Here is a 23,359-nt window from a genome sequence, read left to right as displayed (position 1 = left end):
TCAAGCTTTTTGAAATCCAACTTTTCATTTTTCGTCACGTGGAGTATTTGAATAATAAGAACCCGTTTAGAAAAAAAGGCATGGAGTTTCAGTTTCCTCTCAGTTTTCCTGAGACGATGGACGAAAGGTTAACTAATCAAAAAGGCAGTGTGTTTGTGGGTAACTGGACATGTGCCTATCCCTACGTGCTACCCAACTCTAGGAATGTACTTCAAACTAACAGAATCATCTAGGATGACAACTGGCAGGTGTGGAACATGGTGCACAATACACCTAAGGAATGGACCTGCTTGTGTTATTTCTCTATCATATGGCAGTATAAAGCATTTTATTATTAAGCACTATTCTAAGCAAACTGTGTCACTAAAGGGAAGGGGTGAGAAGTACAATATGAGTGAATGTATGTTTTATCCCCTCTATCACCAGATTCCCATATAGCACTCTTACTGGTCTTCGTAGTCTACTCTGTATTTTTATTAATGGAACCACAACCCCAATACAAAAATAGATCTAAAGGAAATCAACGGAGTATCTGTCCATCCTGTAACTTGTCTTCTTTTTTCAATGACATGATTTCATATAACATGATGCTTCTTTTTTTTCTTTTCTTTTCTTTTTTTTTTTATTACTATATTTCCCATCATGTTCAGTGATATCGATGGATCTTTTGAAAGGTGGCGGCAGGAGAGGAGGAGGCGGTGGAGGTGTGTGTGCGGGGGTGTGGGGGGAGGGGAGGGGAGGGGGTCAGAGGGAGCAGATGTACAGTCGGGGTGTTCTTCTGGAATATACACTGATATGTGGGACCTGGGGACATGATGGGAAATGCATGGGTGGGTAAGGTGGAGGTGGGGACGATGTGTTCAGGGGAGGGAGGGGGGGTGGGGGGGGGGGTTTACTTCTTGGCATTCAGCGCTGCGAGGGCGGCATCCACCTCCTCCTCTGGCTGCAGTGGATGCCACTGGGCGATGGGGCGACGGGGGTTCGCCAGCATGTCGGACCAGTGTTTCAGCCCGGCCCCCGTGCTCTTGCTTCCCACCAAGATCTTTCCAATGGCATCGTTCTTGCCAATCTTGTCATAATCCAGCACTGTGATCACAGCTAGGATTTTCTGGGAGAGAAAGCATCACAACGGGGTTCAGAACACCACAATGAACACACGGGTATGAGGGCCAGAAAGAATTTCACTCAAATAGTATTTATTATACATTGCTTGATAAGGCTCAGTGGTCCTGATCTGGGTAAACGTGTGCCTTTTAACAGTAATTAGTAATAACTATTTTATATTTTTACACCGGTGCTTCCTTCAGAGCAGCACTTTATCCCTGCCAGCTCCTCAATGCTTTTAACAAGAGAGTCCATGTCCTTACCTGCATTTGGTCAATAGGAATCTCAAAGCTGAAGGACTCATTGTAGTACGGATTCAAAGTGTTCTTCTTCACTGTCGTCTTCTTCTTCTTCAGCTTCTTTCCATTCTGCAGCAGGTTAATTTTCACGTAGGGATCTGAAGAACAAAAAGAAAGAAAGAAAGAAGGCAAGAAACGGTGATGAAGCTGATGGAAGAAGAAGCAGCCGAGCGCGTGCACGTTTTTTCGGTTGCAGTGCTGCAGCGCGCCAACAGATGGGGCCAATGCTGAAGCCGAGAGGGGGAGAGCCGAGAGCTGGTGCATGGCGAGCTCTGCAGCGTCAGCACGTGAGCACAGCAGGACCGACCTAATGGCTGCGCTCACAGGCACGTTCCTGCATTCACTGCAGTCCCACTGCGAAGCATCCACATGTCACATTGATGTGGTGCATTATTGTCAAAGCGCGATAAAGAAATGCAACATCTGATGCTCGGCTCCGTGCGTGTACCTGACAGTCCTCCCACGTCCATTTTCTTCAGGTTCTTGGCCTCCAGGATACAGATGGTGAGTTTGCCGGCAGTCGGGACGTAACGCAGAGAGATGCAAATATCACCCAGCTTCTCCGGCTGTGAGGAGGACGGAGGACGGAGGGGAGGGAGGGGGGGGGGATGGGGAGAGTAAGTTAAAGGAGGTCGGATGCAGAATGTATGTCTTTCCTCTGCTCTACAGTACACAGATACACAAACTGTCTCTTTGGCATCCCAATTTAAAGATACATCGTCAATACAAATAATTCCTGCCACCATTGCTTTTGTCTTATCAGCGGAAATTACCAGCTTTCTGATGTACATCTCATGGCCTTTTTTCAAAGTTAATACATTTATCCGAGACCGCGAGCAACTGAGTGATTATTTCCTCTTTCCTCTCTGGGGAGGTTTCGTTGATTAAAACCTTTTTCATATTCGGGTGCAGCATAGTGGTGAAAACACATCACGGGAAGCAGTGCAGTTGATTAGACAAACAAAAGGTGTGTCCTTCAGCCCCCTGAATCTCATTGGTAAACAGACAAAGTGTCCGCCTTATGCCTGAGGTTATTTTTGTATCATCAGCTGAGTTAGCTGTTCAGGCTGCTCTATATGAAAAATAAAGTTTTTTTTGATGAGAGTCTGAAGAAATGCACTTTGGAAGACTTCTATCGCCTGCTTTTAGATTGTCACTATTTACACATCTAGCCGTTGCAACATCAGCATTCATTTGGAGTCTTGTTGATGGCCATCTGGTGAATGTAAGTCACATTCGCTTTCTTTTGATCAACTTCTGAGGAGAAGCTGGCTCCCAATTAGCTGTTGAATAATTGATTATGTTCACCAGCTAGTTGCTGTCTGTCTGGTGCTGAGCAGGAAGTGTACAGTGCTTTTTAGACATGCCTGCTGTGGCTGAAATTAAAAATACTATATAATAAGCAAAATAATGACCCTAAACTCATTAGGAAGCTCCGTAAATTAGAGCTGCAGACGCAGGTGATAACTCCCTATAGATTCATCACTCGGAACGTCCCCTTTCACGTTGTAAAACTATAAATGATAGGCTTTTTGATATTTGCATGGGCCTCATCAATCTAGTAAAACATGCATCTCTCCAACGTACTGTACATCAGTGGAGGTAGCGGACCTAAACAGCAGCGTGGTAACAAAGTAACGCGACACGACACCTCTTCCTTACCTCTTCTTGATCTGCGCTGTCCAGGTCTCTCCACTCCTCGATTGGCTTTGCCAGGTCGAGGGTGTTCATGGGCGTTTTAATCTCTCCGATGACATCATGTTTAGAGAAGCGATCAAAGTCATAGACTGACATTACCAGAGTCTTTCCTCCCATCTCTTGGAATGGAATCTGGAAGACATAAGGTAATCCCATTTCACTCATCTGTGTCGTTTCTGGGAGCGTCAGATCAGAACCATACAGCATCATGGGTTGTGACTTTGGCCTGAGGGGCTCTAAAATGGCTTTACTAAATAACTTGCAGCTTCGGCAGAACTAGCCTGACTTTGACAAAAGAAAAAGTTGTCGGAATTTGTTAGAGCTGTGTCAGCGGTGCCCCAGAGGTGGCCCTCTCCTTTAATCTGATTCCCCAGCACATTCTCCTTGTCAGACACCTTAAAACACGTCTGCTGTCCGGACGTATTTGAGAACAAAAATATCAGAATCAAAGGCCTGGCAGATGTCGAGAAAGAAAGGAGGAGCGATTCACCTCCACAGGAACCGTCTAGGAATCAAACAGCTGTGCAGGTTGGTTTAATAAGTCATAAGAAAAGGGGTGATTCAGCTTACCTTGAAGGTAAAGGTCTCATTGAAGACAGGATTGAGCGTTTTCTTGTGAACCTTTGTGTCGTACTTCTTCTTCTTGTCTGGGAGGACGAAGACCTTGACGTAGGGGTCAGAGGTGCCTCCGCTGTCCATGGAGAGCAGATCAGCTGCTTGAAGGATTCCCACAGTCAGCTGGGGAGGAAGGAAGAGGAAGTAAAAGTCGGTGAGCGTCTCTCCGGCTCACGCGCCATCCACCATGTTCTTACTCGTGTTTGCTGTCGTTGATAATCAACCGTGGGAAACAAAAAACAAAACAAGAAAACGTTCAATAAACCACTCGAGTTCTCCTGCCTTGTTCTCCTGGAAGTCGTAATCAATGGAGTACTGCAGCTTCCCGAGCTTTTCTTTCTCCTTCACTTCCTCCTCCTTCTCGTCTCCAGTCAGTCCGGGTTCGACGTCGTCTTCTTCGTCATCGTCGTCCTGTTGTTTCTGCACACAGACAGGCGGCGGGGGAGGGAGGGGGGGGGGGGGGGGGGAGAAGAAGAATGAGAAGGGCGCTTCTGAGGTGGCGGTTGTGCTGAACACTAAACCTCGGGCATCAGCAGTCGGGTTAGCCACAGCACCTACCTGCCACTTACCCTCCCCCCCCTCCCCCCGGTTTACTAGTGCAATCTGTTCATCGATGACCACAGTTGCAACCTGACTTGATTTCACTGTTTCTTGGGTGACACCATTTGCTGTTTCCCTTCTTTCTTTCTTTTTTCTCACGAGCATTACATGTGTGTTAAAGTCAGATGGAGGGGGTTTGTCTTTGCCATTTTTAAGAGAACTCTGTGTTATTGTTCAGAGAGAGAGAGAGAGAGAGAGAGAGAGAGTGAGAAACAGAGAGAAACATCAGAATAAAAACAGTCAATATACAGGGGGTGGGCATAAAAACAGGAACACCTTACAGTATACTACAATCTAACACCAACAGCCATGCAAAAAAAAAAACTCTGGAAGTTCTCTCATCAAACCGTTTCAAATCAATCAATATGACGATTGTGATATTTCAGGAGATGGACAAAATAACGTGAACGTAACATTAAACGGGACTTTGAAGGAACGGCGTCGCGGTGAGACCGGCAGCTACACAAGCAGCTACACAAATCCCCCCCCCCCCAAAAAAAATGACTCATCCGAAATGAGTCACATTAACTTGTTAAAAAAAAAAGTCAACAAAAATGCGTGCCCGGCATATCCCACACAGGGAGCAATACTGCATCAGCAAAGATGAGCCAAATTCACAAGTAAACAGGTTGGAGGACATCATGGGATATTTTCTCCCAAAAAAAGAAAAAAAAGAAAAGAAAACACCACAAAGTTCAGTCTTTTTGACACAAAAAGTGGAACACTTCAAACTAGTGTTTTTGCTGCAGAGCGATTGCGCTCTGTTGCACTGCACTGCGAGGAGTTTGTGTTATATTCTCCACCCCTGTGTGTGCAGCATTTCAAACACAAGCCGTCACAAGAAGCAGAGCGTCTTTCCTGAGAGGAGCTGAAGGGCGAGAGCTACGAGGAAGAGATTTGTGATCCTATCGTAACTCCTGTCGCAGCGATTCCTAACACTCTCCCTGAAAAGCTCTCAAACTCCGACTGATAATGTAATGTTTGACAAACAATATCGCTGTCTGCTGTGTCGTTTATGTGTGTACTCTGCTAATGCTGATTGAACTCCGGCCTGATTATCGTAGCTCAATGAATTGCTGGCAAATGGCCCAATTTATTCCAGAATCCGCTGTTTTTTTTTCTCCCCCACAGCTGATATTGTGATTCTTAATCATATGGCGGAACCAATATGAGCAGTTTACTGCTCCTCAGATAACGGAAACGAAGAAGTTAAATCAATCTGGCTTTCACATCTCGCACACGGTGACGCTTCAGTTTTCCGTCTCTTTAGAGGCCGTTGTGACTAATCGAGTTAAAGCAATTTGCTCTGAATATTAAAGTAAACTTTCGTTTACGATAGTGTGTGAAGCTGGATAATATCTCGGTATGGCCTACTTTCCTATGGCTGTCTTCTTGAAAAAACACTGATGTCTTCGTAAGACTGGAGGGTCCAGTTACTCACTGATGAGCTGGAAGAGGAACAGGGCACACACACAAATAATACACACGCCATCGCACCCACTACACACCACTCTTTACTGTACACCCGCACACACACACACACACACACACACGTTTGCTTACATGCAAGCTCTCATGCATGCTGAAAAAACGCACTCTCTCTCTCTCTGTCTCACACACACACACACACACACACACACACACATTCTCACACAATATCTGCACATGTGGCATTCTCTATCTCTATTGTCGTAAATGCTTTTCATTCAAGCATGCCAGGCCACACAATGCAGGATCCACGTTTCTTTCTAATGGCAAATGTACAAATGAATTACCTCATAATTTCTGAAGAAGGATAAAAGTAATGCTTTTTATGTTTTTTTTTAACCTCTAAGGCCCAAAAATGTCTGTACACGTGTTCTGAGTGAGATGTACGTACGCATCCATGGAGGGATCATGCTATACTGAGAATTCCCAGCTGTTTCTCAAACTTCCAGTGTGTGTGTGTGTGTGGGGGGGGGGGTTCAAAGATAAAGACGTGGTTTGTCTGAATGCATGCCCTTCGGTCAACTCAATGGGGTGAATTGCGAGCTCAGTGCTGAGTTGTTCTTTAATAAAAGACGTATATATGTTCAAACAGCCGGTTGACTGTAGCTTTAACTTTGCGTTGACTGAAATGGGGCCGAGTCAAGCGTGGGCAGACATTCTGGCCCACCATTCCTCCTCAGTGGGACCCAAGTGCTTCAGGGAGAGAGGAAGGGGGGGGGGGGTCAATGACTGTAACCTAGTATGTCAGCAGCATGGGTCATCCAGGAAAGTTACTCTCAAGTCAAGTTGTGGCCATTCAATGGTACCTACTGCAAGGGGATAGGCCGGCCTTTGTCAAGAGACACAAGCAGCTTTATCTGTCGTGGAACTCGGAGCGCGTTTGCACGCGTGGGGCGTGCGGCATGTGAATGTCGGACCCACGTCGATGCGTCTTCCGCGGAGAGATTGTTTTGCAATTGTGTCCATTTCTTTGGGTTTTTTGGGGGGTTTTGCACAGTCGAGGCCCGTCGCGGTGGAAACGTGCTCAGAGCTCTCAGTTAGGTAAAGTTCCAGCTTATTTATTTGACAAATATCCAGCTCACCCCTTTGCACATGCATGTTAGTGAACTCTCGTGAGTTGCTGAGTGCACTCGTCATTCAAAAGGCTCACCCATAGGATGAGTTTCATGTTTATATCAAACCATATAGACACTTTTTAACACGGCTTTGCTTTGCACTGTTTTTGTTGGGTTTTTTTGCCAAAAAAAATTGCAATCTCTGGATATTTAAGACATAGCAGTTGTTGTGCGGCATATCAGTTCAGTGGATTTTGCGAAGCAGCTAAATCGCTCCCATAGATTCCTCAAGCACCCGCAGCACCTATAAGCTTGCAAAAAAAAAACTAAGGAAGCCATAGCACTCATTGTCATCGTCACTGCAATCCAACCCCTCCAAGCCCAGCCCGCCCCCCCCCCCCACCACCACCACCACCCCCTCCCTACCCTGCTCTGTGCTTACTCAGAGCGGCCAGATAGGGGCGCCGCGTGCTATCAGACCTACCGTAGGCAAAGAAGTCCACCACAGTCAAGATACACGGAGCACACATAAGACACAAAGCAGGAAGGAGGAGAGCAGAGACAAAGGAAGAAATTGAACTCACAGCAGACACCAAAGAAGTGTAATCACAGCAAATGTAGTCAGCTACACTGTAGGGAGCGAGGAAAATGACAGATAGAGAAGCCTGCTCATTAGCACAATCATATCTCGTGCAGCAGGGCCGTTGGGTTTTAAAAATAGCTCCACTTTTTGATGTTTTTTCTTATTGTACTTTGTCAAATAATCAATCAAATTATAATTATAGGCCCAAAAAAAACAACGGCATTGTACCAACCACTAATTTTCATAATTGCTGTTTCGTGACTGGGAATAGGATGGTTGGCCTGTAACGATAAGGAGTCCTGTCATTTTCCACTCAAATCCCCGAAGCACAAGTGAGAGAAAGAGCAACAATAACATTAACGACAAATACATTAAACAAGAACAAAAAGAAGAAAAAAGAAAAGAAAAGAGAGAAAGAGAAAAATGAAAAATAATAACGGTGGATAAATAACGTCATTAACACCTGCGGAGAATACACTTGACTGGGTTAGAAGGCCATCAAAGACAAACAGTGTGTATGAATCCAATACATTTCAAAACTTATCGCTAGAATAAAATGTGTGACACGAGGACTACCCGTTTGTTGCATAATTAGCTGAGTCAAACATATCACCACATGCAAGTTTTCTCTCTATTCCAGTACAAAGCTTCACTCTAATGCCCCACGGCTGTTACATAATAGGCTGGTGAACAGGTTGGCCGTGGTTTCGCCTTCGCTTTGTGTACTAAGTGTGGGTGTAAATCCCCTCAGGCCGTGATGCGACCTCCCGCGGAGGAACATACCTCGCCCCCTTTCAGGTTCTTCATTCCCATGTCACCCTTCCCCTTCTTGCCCTTCTTGTTCTTCTTCTTCTTGCAACAGCATTTCTTGATGATGCAGAAGCAGCATGTTAGAATGAGTAAAGCAGCGACCACGGCAATGGCAATGATGGCCCAGGACGGCACTGAGGAGAATATACAGACCGATGGACAGATGGCACATCCACACCCAGAAAGAGAAGAGAGAAGCAAATAGTTTGACATTTGACCAACCAATCATTTAGCCTACTCCATGTCATGTCCTGGGCCAAATATATTGAGTAAAAGGTGCTAGATTAGCAATTAGATTGGGTGAAAATTAGATTTCTCTGCCATTAGGAAGGGCAGCCAGTGATCAATACTGAATAAAGACATTATGAGGCTGCCAATGCCTGCAGCTAAAGAGAACATTTAAACATCCAAAATCATTGCTTAGGGTCAACATCAATACCAGTTGGTTGATCAGAACAGGTCGGGGCTTTGTCTGGCACTCACGTGGGATCTTGTCGATCTCATTCAGGAACTTGTTTTTGATCTCGTCGAAGGCGTCGTTCTTGTTGACCGGTTCGGTGGAGTTGTCGGTAGAGACCAGTGCGACGGGGGCCGGAGTCACAGTCAAGGCACTGGCCCCCGTTGGGTTAGCAGCGACCATGGGCGTTGTTTGATGCTTGAACAAGTTCCACTTCGTCATTTAGGCTGCACACACGGTCCCTAAGAAACGGCGTGAAAACATAACAGTCATTGGGAGTATGCAACCATCGTTTTATTCCACATTTGTGTCCAAAATTCACATGCTGATATTGTGAAAAGGTTGAAGGATTCGGCCAATGTTCACATTTTGAAACCGGTTGAAAAAAGAAAAAAAGTTTGCTCAGCAAATATGTACACATTTTGGAGACAAAACAATTCCTGAAAAAAAATATATGCGAACACACACGTTCTGAAGTTCATAATAATGCATTATGGCACCAGATAACATTTAAAAGAGGGAATTATTGACTGTCTATTTCCAAAATGACACATGTTATGGTTTCGTCTTAACTTAAATGCCTCAATGGATGACCAAGCGGAGCCACTTCACCCTCGGTCTTCTCAAATCCCAAATCACTCCTTATACAGACAGTGTGTGTGTGTGTGTGTGTGTGCACGGGGAAATACATGCCACTTTGGTGAAAAGTGCCCAAAAAAAAAAAGAAAAAAAGAAATGAAATGTGACTTGTGCGCACTGGAATAACATCAAGATATATATCAATTAGATTTCCTGTATCTGCTGATGGTATCGAGGGAGTTTATCTTCCAGAGGTCCACGCCCGAGCCACTAATCCTTTCTTCTGCCACCAGAGCAAACACAGCCAGACAAACACACTGGAACTGGTTTGGCTAGACTTACTGATGTGTCTCCTGTTCCATGGATACATAATGGATTTATTTTTATTGTCCTTTTTTTTACATTGGTCATGTTGTTAGTTTAGTTCAGGTTCTTTTTGTTTCAGGACATCTTACATATTGTTATTATAATTATATTATGAGATGGAGCAGAGAAAACATTACAAATAAGCAATATCACAAAAGGACCATCCGTTCCACAGAAAGCTGACATCACATGCAGAAGCATGAAATTAAAACGTGTAAAAACATTATTTAAGATACAAACAAGCGTGAGTGCCCCAGAGAAATGAGTGTGTGACTTTATTAATTTAATACGCAGTCCGTTCGAGGTGCAAAGTACACAATCCACACGTTCTTGCTGTTACACCCCAAAATGTCATTTACAGGTAAAGTTTAAATATCTTCCTGACACAAACACCCCATGGACGTCATTCAGTTGTTGCTAGTTGAATGATTACATTAAGACCAAAACTGTGTATAGTTTAATGCATCCAGATCAAATAATTTCTCTGGCCACCAACTTACATGAACTGTAAATCCACCTCAAAAACAGAAACAACCAAAAGAGAGAGAGAGAGAGAGAGCTGGAAGCACATGGCAACATAATCTAATGTAGCTTTCTGATCGACCCGCACCACCCTCCAGCTCTCATAGCAGCGACTCTAATATAACTTGCAAGATGCAATTACAAAGACAAATTGCCCCTTCATACCACAAAAAGAAAGACATTAATTTTATGTTCCAATGCCAAACTCATAATGCTCCAGCAACAAGGTCCTGTTTTGCAGCAGTATGACACAGAAGTGTGATTCCTAAATATTCATAGAGGGATACAAATGCACTGCAAACTGTAGAGTAATGTGATACATTGGAACATGACATCCACGGTATGACAAAGTGGTACGCGATAAATATCCAACGCCTGACGCATCGGCAATACAGGAAGTGCCAAAAAAAAAATAAAGTTTTGGGAACATTTGACAAACGCTTTTTGTTCATTTTTTTTTTATTTATGAAACTCTTCGGACTCGTGACATTCAATCCATTTCTGAGGAGGTGCGCAGGGATTTTGTTTTTCGTGGAATGATTGAGTGTAAGCAGTCCACACCCCAGCAGAGTTCCAGCGTTGTAAGGGTCAGTGGACAACGATGTGAGATCCGTTACCCGCAGTATTTACGAGGAATAACTATCAATTCTCGGCCGCTGTTTTGTCTGGAGTGAACCCGCCCGCCCTCCACTCGAGCCTGCTAAGCGCCTGACCGGCGAAGGCGTTTCACTGCGGGGACAAACAAAAATGAACAACTGCGAGCCGTCCTCCGCTGCTGTTTTCCCCCCACAGGCCAAACTAATGTTCATCCGTGCCTCTTATCGCTTCCAGGAATCAAAGTGTGACAAGCGCGGCGGCTGAAAAGCGGAACCGCGGTCGGAGCGTCGAGTGATCGGCTGGGGGGGGGGGCCTCCATTCGGGGGAAAAAAGCAGAGGAAGATGACGAGCATAACAAGAGCCGCTTGCTGATTTTATTAAAGCCGTGGTGATACGAGAGGTTGGGGGGGGGGGGGGGGGTAAAACGAGAGGAATTTCCTATTTCTCAAGTGCCAATGTCTCCAAGTTGGTGCCAGAGATTCCGGCTCTATTTATTGCCACGTATAAATTATTCAAAGTGAAGCTGACAGCGCGCGAGGACGAGCTTATATTATTCAGGGCCCAGTAGCAGCCTTCTACGTCTTGAAAATATGCGTCTCTAAAATATGCGTCTCTAAAATAGCTCGCGCTGCCATTATGTAGGCTAATGTTACAAACAACCAACATCTTGTAATAACACAAAGAGATGGAACCTGAACTATTATACGAACGCTGTTTAGACGGCCTGCTGAACCTGCTGCCACCCGCGACCCGACCCCCGGATAAGCGGGTGATAATGGATGGATGGATGTTTGGACTCATATTTGGAAATGAGCGCGAACACAACTAACTGTCTCTTATCTCTACTCAACATTACCGGCGATGTCGAGACGGGTTTAAAGCATCCACTTACATCTGAGGTTTATGTGAATTTTACCCTGTTTGTCCCTCACATCAGGCCGAGCCAGACCTATTCAATTAACATTCATTGATATCCGCTAAAGCTGGTTGTGTCCTCCGCTTGGAGGGCGACAGTGAGGACGGGCAGAGAGGACACAGACGGGTGTTTTTATGGCGGGCCAGTATGCTTCAAATCAACTAGATGAAATCGCTTTTTTGCTTGTTTTTCACTTCTTTAATCTTCTTTTTTGGGAGGAATTATCTGCTGACTGAGATTGCAAAAATGCGAAGGGTGTCTAGACCATCAAACTCAACCCACTGAATAACAAGTAGGTCAACAGCGCCATCCTGGAATCTCTATTTAAACAGAGGCAAAACGTGCTGAACATCAAATCTAGCTGGTTTGATGATTAAAATAGAACAGAAACAAGACGACGGGCCCAAAATTAAGCGCTGGCGCAAAGAGGCGGGCGTGTCAGGCCGACGCCCTCGTTGTGCAGCGACTTCGGAAGCGAATCTGGGCGCCCATGATGTTAAAATGGGGTGTGGTCAGGCTCAATCTCGAGGCAGCAAGAAACGATGAAGTCAACGGTGCAGTATTATGATGGTAGATGAAATGTTAAGGGGGTCCCTCAATGATTACATTGAATCCGGAATACATCTAATAATTGTTGAGACATTGAACACACTTGTGCACAGCTTGTATCGAGTGATAATGCAGGTCAGTGGTTCAATCCCTGAGCCAATATTGGATGGAAATAATAGAGCTGGGCAGCTTCCAGATGTGCAGGGCGATCCTTGAGCGAGAGAAAATCATGACTAAGAAGCATTCCCTGTAAATGAATACAAGATAAAAAATAGACCCCTTTATCCAATATGCATTTCATATAATACTCAATTACTGAAATCGGTGGGAGTTTTGACCTCCGTCGCCCCAAATGTGCATCTCACTCCGTTGGCGTTTGACTCATCAGAAGGAGTTAAAAACAAAATGGCTGGGCTGGACCCGGAGCGGAGCGGCTCTGGGCATGATCCGGTCCTTATCACCACACACACTGCTCCGGGGCTGGATGGGGATCAACACTTTTATCTTTGGTGCACAAACAGACGGCAACGTATACCGACACTGTAGGTTTACTGGAAGATTAACTGTGATACATAAAGGTGAAGACAGATGGCTTCAATATTTTTTTTTTTTTTTTTTTTAAATCACTGATGTAGACTTTTGAGGAGAAATCTGTTGTGTGCTTCTTTAAATTCAAAAGGAATCAAACCCTAACCCTTCAAATGGATTAAACAACTACTTTTGCTTTTGTGGTAGAAATATCCATAAGTTAAGTTGATGCTGTTCCCAAGGAATTAATTTACATAACCACAATCAGAAATACTTTACTTAGCACAAGAAAATTGAAATGTAAATTGAAATGGCTCTAAAAACTACTTTATTATTGCCGATACTAAAGAAATCCTCCTAAAACAGCCAAATAATTATCTACTCGCTACTTGCACCTTCTCGTATATGATTGGTGTTACAGATTTAATATATCAATAAGAGAGGACTTTTACCTCGGAGTATATATCATAACATGTTCACACAGCATTGACATGATTTATCTTGCGTTGCAGCATATTTGAAAGTATTTTTCTCAGGTATTTATTACAGACGGTGGAGAGACGACACGAGGGAGTCGAACCAGGCCGTCGTATTAATCCCCAACACCTCGCGGCATATTTATTGAGCTGATTTTGTTATGCTATGAATAAAGATAAATAAGATCATCAGGAGATGTTTGAATCACACTGGCGCACATTAATGCATTATAATATCATTGTCTTCATTATCATTAGGGAAAAATACGAGTCACTTAAAAACGCTAAAATATGCCTGCGAGCTAAATGCTCTTACGTAATTACCTCCCACCTGTCAAACTCATATTATAATGACTGCATCTCCTCTCACATGCAAACACAAGAGGAAGAAAGGCTGCTGCCCTATCGGATGCCATCATGCGTGATGACCCACTGACCACACTGTGTGACATCCTCCGCGGTGACGGGAAACCCCAGCCTGCAGATAAGACAACTGGGGGGGGGGGGGGGGTTGTGTTTGTTGAGGGTTTATTAGCACCCAGGTCAGATACAAGAGAAAACAACCCAAGCAGAGTGAGCGAAAAAGTCATGCGGCTGTTTCATTACGCGACGAGTACCCTGAACGGCAATTAATTAACAATCTGGAGCCAGACGGTGAAGTCCTTTTGTTCCCCCCCCCCCCCCCCCCGCCCGGCTTTTACAACTCGCCTCTATACTAGTTCACACATCTGTGTGCCAGTGTGTGCCAATCTTCGTGGATTTCATTACAAATGCGCCGAAATTTACGATCAAAACTGCGGCCAACAAAATGGCTTCTGTAAAAAGGAGAGGGAACTGGTCGTGTGGGGGTCATGTGCCTGCAGCTCGGGGGGGGGGGGGGGGCAACAGTCGGGGAGCAGTGGGGCGACAAATTAACTATTGAATATTTGCCGCTGTAAAAAAAAAAAAAAAAAAAAGGTTATCGTGTACGAAGGGAAACAACAGCAGCAATGGCTCCTCGGTGGCCGCCGTGAAGAGCCGCGTCCTCAAAAGATGTAAAGTAATCTGAATAATGTGACCCCGATGAAATCACTCAGCCCCCACTGAGGCCCCCGCCATCTGTGACATTACGGGTTATGCGTGGGCGGGTGGAGTGCTTGGCCTCCAGCTGTAGTAGCTGTGCATCCTGTGCAGCTTCATTTCCTCTAAGTCTCCTCTAATGTGATTGCTACAGTAAACTGGCTCGGGTTATTTACTCAAATATATACGAGTAGTGAAAATGTAAGATTTAGGCAAATGCAACTTTTATGCAAAGTGGTATGTCTTTCACAGCGGGGCAGATCATTGTTTTCCAAGAGAAGCTGCATGTGTGTGTGCGTGTGTGTGTGTGTGTGTGTGCTCTAACTTTGTGTCGGCTATGCCGAGGGACTCTTTCATCTGAATCCCACCGAGTTATTTTTAGTCGTGCAAAAAGATATGGAGGATATCATTTGAAAGGTCATTGTTGTCGCGCGCATCTTGAATTTATGATAAACACACTTGAAGAAACAGGAGGAGAATATTGTCTGAACCATCGCTGAGTCACAGTTGACCCCTCTGATCCGTCTGGACTCGATACTGGAACATTTAGAGGACAGGAGGCATAGTATTTGTATTAGATCCATCAGACAGAGCATTACTGTAGCCGGAAAGCCAAACTGAGATGGTGGAGTTGTTTCAATTAGAGATAATGTGCAGCTTTGTTCCTGAACTCTTGCTACTCTATGGTAATTCACCCCCGCTGAAATGGACTTGGGGCTCCCACAGTCCTAATGGTCTCATTTTGGCCGGGTTTTAATAGGATTACAGGGGGGGGGGGGGGGGGGGATACTGATGGCTGCATTGCTTGTTATTTACCACTGAAGGATGTGCAACTGTGTGGAGCTTGCTTGGCCTGAGCTGAACCTAAGAGCAGTCAAAAGCAGAACAATTCATAATTATAATAATAGAATTGCTATTTCTCATTACTGATAAAAAACCTTTTTTCCAAAAGCTCTGAATTATTTACCGCAGCATGAATCTAAATATTAAGCTTTGAGGTGCTGCTGACTCTACAGCATCAGTACTTTGACCTTGTAGTCTTCACAGCAGCCGATAGGAGCATCTTTCCAATGCTGATTCATCGGTGGTACATATATTGCGGTATTGAGGCCCCGCTGCCTGAAGATATCTCCGCCGCGTCCCTTATTGTCAGTTTACAGTCCCCAACTGATCTCAGCTGGCAACGCGCCACAGTCAGATAATCGGCGAGTGGGCAGCAGAGACAGATTCCTGCAAGGTAACCGACAAAAGCGGGCGCCCCTTCTTTTGTCGTTTCAGGGTATGGAGCCGAGAGGCCTGACGGAAATCCAGAAACGCAGCACGCGGTTCACAACATGCGCCAAGAGCCTCTCAGTCTCCTGCCACAAAAACATCGGTGGGAGGCGGCCAAGCATCTGTCCGGATGCTGTAGTGTGACGTAACGGTAATTAAGCTTTTCAATTGAGCGAACAAGTGGCTCGCTTCAATGATAAGCAACATCCTGCCTCTCTTTTTTTAGGGTGTATATGTCCCCTCAGTTAATATCATTTTTTAGCTTTGACAAACCTTATCTTTTTAAAGCTTATTTCACTGGTGCCAAACTTGCCAACCGAGATAATTCATATTGTTTTGCGTTTTTGTTTTTTTTAGACTGAAAGCCATTTACACATTCACTCAGCAACCGCTCTGCGACACAGTCAGCAGAACTGCTTATGCAGCCATCCGGGACGGGACATTTACAGGAGAGTCACACCCCTGAGTGTACAGACTTAAGGGATGCACAAATGCTCAGGATGCAAGCATGTGAGAAGAAGAAGGACAAACAAGGGTCCACAGGAGAGGACCGTGACCATCAATCAGAGAAGTCGACATGGCAATTATACTTTTAATGTCGACGCAAAATGCGAGGCCGTCGAGGAAATCCTGCTGGTTCCACTGCTGATCTGAGGGCAGCGGCCGAGATAAGGATGTCAAAAAAAAAAGGCGCCTTTGCATATCATCCCGCGGAAGAGAATTAGAGAAAAAGCCTCATATATCTCATTGAGCGCCTGACCCAAAGGGCGGTCCGGAGAGGCTCATTTACAAACCTGCTTGTGTCGATAAAACAATGCTTACTCTCACCTGCAGCTGAATGTGACTCAGCTATTATCAGGAGGGATCCTTGAAAAAAAAAGGAGGTGGGAGGCACGGAGGGTTTTTTGAAACGCTGAGCGAGAAGCTGCGGGGATCATTCACAGCCAGTTGCCGCACATCCTCCCTCAACCCCCCCCGATAGGTTGATTAATCACTCTGTCACGGAGATTGTGACCCAATCTGCATGCAAGGCCGTGTGGAGGAACTGTGAAAGAGGAGAAAGGGCCTCTGCAGCACTGCAGATAGGCCCCCATCGATACTGACATTGTGTTTTGAAAAAGGAAAAATATGTAGGCAGCATCTCGAGCAGATCTCCTTTGAAGTTGAAGGAACCGTTTGACATTTTGGGATATACACTTTTTTCTGCTTTGTACTTGGAGAAAAAGACATACATCGCTTTCATGTCCATGCATTCAATATTAAGCTACGACCAGTTATCTTTTAGTTTAGCAGAAACATAAATGGGAGACAGCTAGCCAGGGCTCTTGGAATATCTGCCTATCAACAGCTCTCATGTTGAATCTTATTTGTTTGTAAAACTGACAATTCGCCATGTTACGAGGGAGGTTACGTACTAAACTACTTCTATAGGCTATAAGAGCAGTTGCCAGGCAACCGGCAGAGACTTGAGGAAGTTTCTGGTAACAGCCAGGAGATAGTCTGGCATATAACCTGTGAGAAACACAGATTTATTTTCTTTTGACACGTGGTATTAGTGACGGTTGAAGAGAGAAGAAGATTTAAAAAAACGCATTAATTAGTGATTTGTTACAGAGCCACGCTAATCGATCCCCTTGCAGTTACAGTTGTTGTGCTAAGCTGAGCTAAGCTAACCGGCTGCTGGTTGCACAGACATGAGAGTGGTATCGATCTAATTCTCCACCAGAAAGTAAATGAGCATATTTCTATAAAAATGCCAAACTATTACTTTAAGCTAACTACTGAATACATGCGCTACTTTCCATGACAGGAAGCCTCAGCGTGGATTTAAAGATTTTGCTGCAACATCGAAGGAGTCACACAAAACATCTCCAGAGTGATGAAACACGCTGAAAATGTTTTCACTCATTCTCTACAGCGTACGTGCGTGTGTGTGTGTGTGTCTGTGTGTGTGTGTGTGTATGTGTGTGTATATTCTCTCTCTGACCATCACAAATCCTCTCCCCAAAGAAGCTAGATGTTGGGTAAACAAATGGACACCAGACGTCTCACGGCGGAAAAAAATTGCCATGTTTCTCTCACACGGAAGATAAAAAAGAGTGGTGGGGGAAAAAAAAAAGCAGGATGCTGTGACTGGTGACGCCGTCGGACCGTTTAACACCGAAGCGCTCTGCCATCGAGTGCCAGCAACACACCATTGGATGAACTGGGGAGGCCAGGGCCCGGGATGGCTCAACTCTCACCTGGAGTGAGAAGCTTGACAGCGGGCGAGCAATCCCAATGAGAGTGGTGCTAACGTGTCAGGAGAGAAAATCACTGACTCATTCTCAGTGTCCAAGACGGGAGGCGGGGGGGGGGGGGGGGGGTTGTCATTTTTAACATGCTTTCTGCTCATGGAATACTTGGAATATAAGCGGATGAAGAAAATAATTCAATGCATTTGGGGATAAAAAAAAAGTGAGGTGGGTGCAAGAGGGCACACCCATTCAAGCGAGACACTCTTGGAGGCTGCACAGTGAGAATACGCCTCTTTTATTTCTCCTCATCTTTGAGCTGTTCTCAGCAATCGGGCACCAGCTGCCTTCTTGAAGGGGGGGCCAAAAAAAGAGAGAGAGAAAAAAAAAAAGAAAAAAAAGATAGTAGATTGGTGAACTTCAAAGCGTCCTCTCCATTTTTTCTTCTGGTTATGTATGAGAGAATCTGAGAGTATTTCTCAGTGGGAGAGCCAATGGGAGCGGCCAGCCGGAGGTACGGACTTAATGAGCCTGCCTGAATGTTTTAGTGCCTGACAAAAAAAAAAAAAAGAAAAAAAAAAGATTAAGATCACGCTAAGCATCAAATAGTCTCCTGCACTCCGGATATTGGAGGCGTAAACATGTGTGCAGGTAAAGCATATATACCCAGCTGCATCTACGTATAATCTGATCCTGCACATCCACAAGTTTGTTTACTACTCTCCTGAAACCTGAGTGATCATGTGACCACTCCAAATACAAGCCACTGGCTGTTTCTGATGACACCAGTAACACAAATATGTGGTTTATGTTACTTCAGGATGCAAAGCAGAGAATACAGAATTATCTTTGTGCATAATGTGAACAATCTTGTTATATTTGTCTTAAAACTGCTGCGCTTCACACCTGGCTAAAATCCCCTGACTGGCAATAACATTTAAAAAACAACTCTAATATCTATTCAGAGTGAATTTGCTATAAAGCATTTCATTTGGATTTCATGATAACTCTCTGGTGCTCCTGATGAGCCTGATGCCTGTAAAAGTCAGCGTTAGGGAGGAAGAGGGATAGCAGCCCTTGCTATTTTGTCCTTGGTACTGTCACCTCGGTGCTGCCTGTGCTATATGTCCCATGAGAGACAGCAGAGGAAAAAAAGAGCATCCTGCAGCACTTTATCAAATCCCCACCCTCTCTCCTCTCTATACTCCTCAGCACAACTGTCAGCCTCTTTTTATGTCTGGCTTCTCACTCTCAAAGAGCACCGTGCCTTGAGTCTGTTCTGTTACATTACGGGATTAATATAGTTAAACTGAGGCATTTATTTGGCTCCGGTTGCTAGTTTCTGTCTGTTCAGGGAGGTTTGCGAGAGATTTGCCGGCGTGGCTACACGGGGAAGTGGAGCATCTGTCAAGCAGGGCAGCCTCCTGGACACTCTCCAGGAAAGAGGTACTACACCCACTGGGCACGCTAAATGAGGCATGATCAATGAGAATAATCTAGATACAGTGCTACACTACATCCCTCCCTCCTGCCTGATGTGGAATCATAACGGATTGCACACAAAATGGAAGAAGACGAGGTTCACACCTGGGCAGATAGGAATCAAGAGGATGATCCGTATTCCCTTCGCAGGGCTTATGATTAGCTTTGAGTAAAGTTTGGACCACATGCACCAGGAAGTAACATGCACACAAGCACCTGCATTGTGGTACAACCAACAAAAAAAGAAAAAAGACGCTAAATCAAATACAGCCTTGTAAAAACTACAGCATCACACCACAGCCTGAAATGCCCACAACTCTAATCCAGAATCCTCAAAGGAAGTGTTCAAGCGATGCTGAGAAGAGAGTTGAAATACGCCCTTACCAGCACTACCGTAATCCAGAAATCCTGTTCTCCGCAAGAGGCTAACCCATTCACCAAAGAGGCACTTAGGGTTAATGTAACAATGCCTTAATAACGTCCCTCGACCGCTCTCCCATCAGCACCAGAAACTGCAGTCCTCTTCGCACTGTTTCCACTGCAGCACTACTTGTTCTCCCACACACACACACACACACACACGCGTACACACACACACACGCGCGCGCTCACTCATTCTCTTGGTGACTACCCCCACCTCTGCTTCTCTCAATCCCCTCCTCCTCTCCCTCGTTCTATCTCTGTCACTGAAAGGATCCCCCTCCCCTCCCCTTTCCCCTCTCCCGCTTTCTCTCCATCTTCCATCTCTGCCTCCACTCCAGCTCTCACTACTCGGCCGGCTGATTTGTGATGCTGCTCACAAGAGGGGCTGCTTGCAGCAATCTGTGCCCCGGTCCGATGCATATAGGGCAATCCAAAAACCATCCATGTGCTCGACTGTCCGACCGGCACCCACACCCCAACGTTCATGCAGCACAGATGCTCGGGGACTCCGCGGGGCTCAGATATGTCCCCGAGCTGCAGCTGCGTGAAAAAAAAGGAAAAGAAAAAAAGAATGGATGTAAATAAGAATATATACGAGGAAAGATGAGATCTAGTCTCGATAACAAGACAAAGACGAGAAGAAGCCCGTCCTTTGCCTTGTGTTTACCGCAGCAGTAGTCTGCTGCTGAGTCTCATTCTGCCTTGCCATCGCTATCCATTTATCAGAATTATGCCCTTGCACTTGCACCACTCCCACTGTCATCAAGGAAGGGTTTAACCCCGCGAGGCGGTCTTTGGAGTGATATAAAAACCTTTCGCTGACCTCACACTGCTTTATATAAGCATGAAGTTCAGTAAAGAGACTTTTGTGGACGCTCGTGGGAAGATATACGCAAAGAAAGGCTTAAAAAAAACGAATAAGTCATTGTATAAATACTGCAAAATTGTCAGAAAAGCCTCCCAGACCCCTTAGCTCACACTGTTTTCTTTCCTTATTACAGTGAGCATGTGACTGCGTAAATTTGCTTGTTTAATGACAAGACGTGACGCACTCTTTCGCTTAACACCAACGCTGGACCAGACAGTTTGGAGCCCTTCGGGTATTACTGCCTGTCACCGAGAATTATCATCGTCCCCTAAGTGAATCAGCCTCCTTACTGGCCAGCAATAAGCACTTGAACTAGAAATCAATAAGTTCTCAATCCGGGAAAATGGGAGGTGGAGTGAGATGGCTTTTTTGTAATTTCAGAACATACAATCGGAGAGAGAGAACGAGAGAGAGAGAGCGAGAGAGAGAGAGAGAGCAATGTAATTTGTTTCCTGTCTGTGGCCATATCATTTCTCAGTGTTCAGTCCATGGCAGCAATGCATGGTCGCTGGTTTTAGAAGCGATCTGATAATTATAGGGGACGTGAAGCTGTCCCGGTAAAACTCACATAAAGAAAAATGTCACGAGCACAAGCTTTTTACATCTTGACATTTTTACCTTGACAAAACCCCACCAAAACATCAATCGTCTCTCAATACTTTCTGACTTCCCGGGGGCACAAAGCTCATTTGTTCCAACTGAAGACATACATCTTTAAATAGTTGCAAAAATATAGTATGTATATAGATTTTTTTTTTTTAAATGTTGTTTTTTGGAAAACGTAACTCAAAAACTAGTAAATAGTTCATGTTTTGGGCACTATTTTCAGCTGCGGATTGATACACATTTGATTTGTAGCAAGTATTTAACTACACCAGTGTGGTCTATGCAGAATTTACTCAATATAACAGTAATATAACTATAATAATATATACATAATGTATAATAATGTAATACAACTTCAATGAAGGAACACGTCACCTCGTAAAACGGTGACGCTCGGTGATGTGCTTTAAATCGTTTTTGGACAACAATGGAGTCCTCCTCAGCTAAATCAGGCTTAGGCTATGAAGACAATACTTTTCATCAGAATCAGTTGTTGTTGTTGTTTTTTGACATAAAGAAGAAATACAGAATATCACCTTCAGGGATTGCAACAACTACAACCACACACACCTGGATCGGGGGGTGGGGCTGCTTCAGCTCTTCCTGCCACTCTGCACCTCCATATTGTTTTGTGAAGGCTGAAAGTAAAATGGCAGCCTTCCAATGCGATTCGGACTAAATAAAGCCCAATAGTTTATAGTCCCTCCTCATCAACAACGCGCTGTGACATTTAGGCCACCGAATCTATAAAAGCTCATCATGCATTCCTTTGTGCACTCGTTGTTACACAACGTAAGAGATACCTCGCGGGGCCCAGTGGCCTGAAACCCAGGCAGGCTCTGATTCACCGACTGAGTGGGAACGGGATATAATATCGATCCAACCAAGATTTAATGCACGCCGGGTAAACCCATGGTGAGCAACACTGGCAGCTGCCCCGCGAGACACGAAACACAGAAGCGTAGTGATTTGTAGTGACGGGTGACAAATACGAATGCCCTCATCATAGTTTCATGCCGCCGACGATTGCGCAGCTACAGCAGTCACCGAATGCACAAATAATCTAGTCATGTCATTGACTGAGTAAAGAAAAACCCTCCGCCCGACCTTACTTTGAACTAAACAGGCCAGGTCTCCAGAGAGAGTCAGTGCAACTCGCAGTACATATTTAATAAGACGTGCGTGTCGTGGAGACTAACTGCATGGCGCTAGCAGCCATGTATTTCAGTAAAGCCCATCAGTCAACGGCTATGGGGGGAGGCTTTTTCTACAAAAACACATGTGATGCCATGTGTTTGTTTTTTTCCTTTTCTTTTTTCTGAGCAATGAGTAAAAAGCACACGGCTGGGATTTAACCCCGGAGACTGCATTTTCCCCGAGACTTGCTTCTTTTCATGTATGTGTGGTGAATGCACGACGCCGAGGCTGGTCGGCAGTCAGGGGTTAAGATCCGGTTCTGTGTCTGTTCTGGATGTGGTGCTGCAGATGGGGGGGGGGGGGGGGGGGGGGGGGTATGAGAATGATATTCTTTGCGTTTCATTGTGTGGGCCCCTTTAAGATTTGGCAGAGCGAGAGGGAAACCCCTCTTATAGAGCCAGGTTTCCAAAATGTGTCTCCACACCGCTGCAACGTGTGCCATTGCAATTGGAGATTGAAGGAGAACCGCAGGTGAAAAAGCCAATTTTATAGCAGCCGATGGCACATTTTTGAGATTGGATCTGTTTCAGTAACAACTGCGGTTTTATAGATTGTTAATACTCACAACATCACCAGGTGCACAATCTATTTTAGCAACAAGAAAGGACATTTTAATTTAAATTATTTGTGTTTGAGCTGAAACACAAAATGGCATTTGTGTCCACTGGTTACAGCTTCTAAAATGTGAAGAATTGCTTCTTTCCCCCGTCATATAGCAAACTGAATTTATTTGGGTTTTGGACTATGAGAAAAAAAAAGGTCCTCACTGTTGCTCCTATACAATGAATGGTCACATGACTCTCTGAGTATCGATGGAGCGTCTTTCAGCTCATTGTTTTGGTTTTCCGCCGCAGAAAAACTGCCCCCCCCCGCTAATGGGGCTGCAGGTTCAAACCACCAAGTGTCCACCACCGTTCCCCAGGGCGCGTATACTCTCATTCAGTAGATGCTGAGCTGATCAATGACGATAACAGAA

At 45.0% G+C, this 23,359-nt stretch overlaps 2 protein-coding genes across 2 annotated transcripts in view; one reads left to right on the top strand and one right to left on the bottom strand.

Annotated features, from left to right (window-relative positions):
- The window catches only part of LOC117734187 (protein phosphatase 1 regulatory subunit 12B-like), a 57,869-nt gene that overhangs the window by 18,946 nt on the left and 15,564 nt on the right, over window positions 1-23,359 (top strand). The window lies entirely within an intron of this gene.
- LOC117734190 (synaptotagmin-2-like) overlaps window positions 893-23,359 on the bottom strand; it is a 50,920-nt gene continuing 28,453 nt past the window's right edge. The window contains exons 4-11 of the mRNA XM_034538363.1: window positions 8,736-8,951; window positions 8,226-8,386; window positions 3,999-4,136; window positions 3,672-3,839; window positions 3,066-3,233; window positions 1,852-1,969; window positions 1,368-1,501; window positions 893-1,108 (exon numbers count right to left, since the gene is read on the bottom strand). Coding sequence (XP_034394254.1) covers window positions 893-1,108; window positions 1,368-1,501; window positions 1,852-1,969; window positions 3,066-3,233; window positions 3,672-3,839; window positions 3,999-4,136; window positions 8,226-8,386; window positions 8,736-8,931 — 1,299 coding nt within the window. The 5' untranslated portion in view covers window positions 8,932-8,951. The remainder of the gene's footprint in view (window positions 1,109-1,367; window positions 1,502-1,851; window positions 1,970-3,065; window positions 3,234-3,671; window positions 3,840-3,998; window positions 4,137-8,225; window positions 8,387-8,735; window positions 8,952-23,359) is intronic.

The sequence above is a fragment of the Cyclopterus lumpus genome, chromosome 7, assembly GCF_009769545.1.
Source record: "Cyclopterus lumpus isolate fCycLum1 chromosome 7, fCycLum1.pri, whole genome shotgun sequence".
Classification (NCBI taxonomy): Eukaryota; Metazoa; Chordata; class Actinopteri; order Perciformes; family Cyclopteridae; genus Cyclopterus; species Cyclopterus lumpus.
This window is presented reverse-complemented; position numbering and strand designations above follow the sequence as displayed.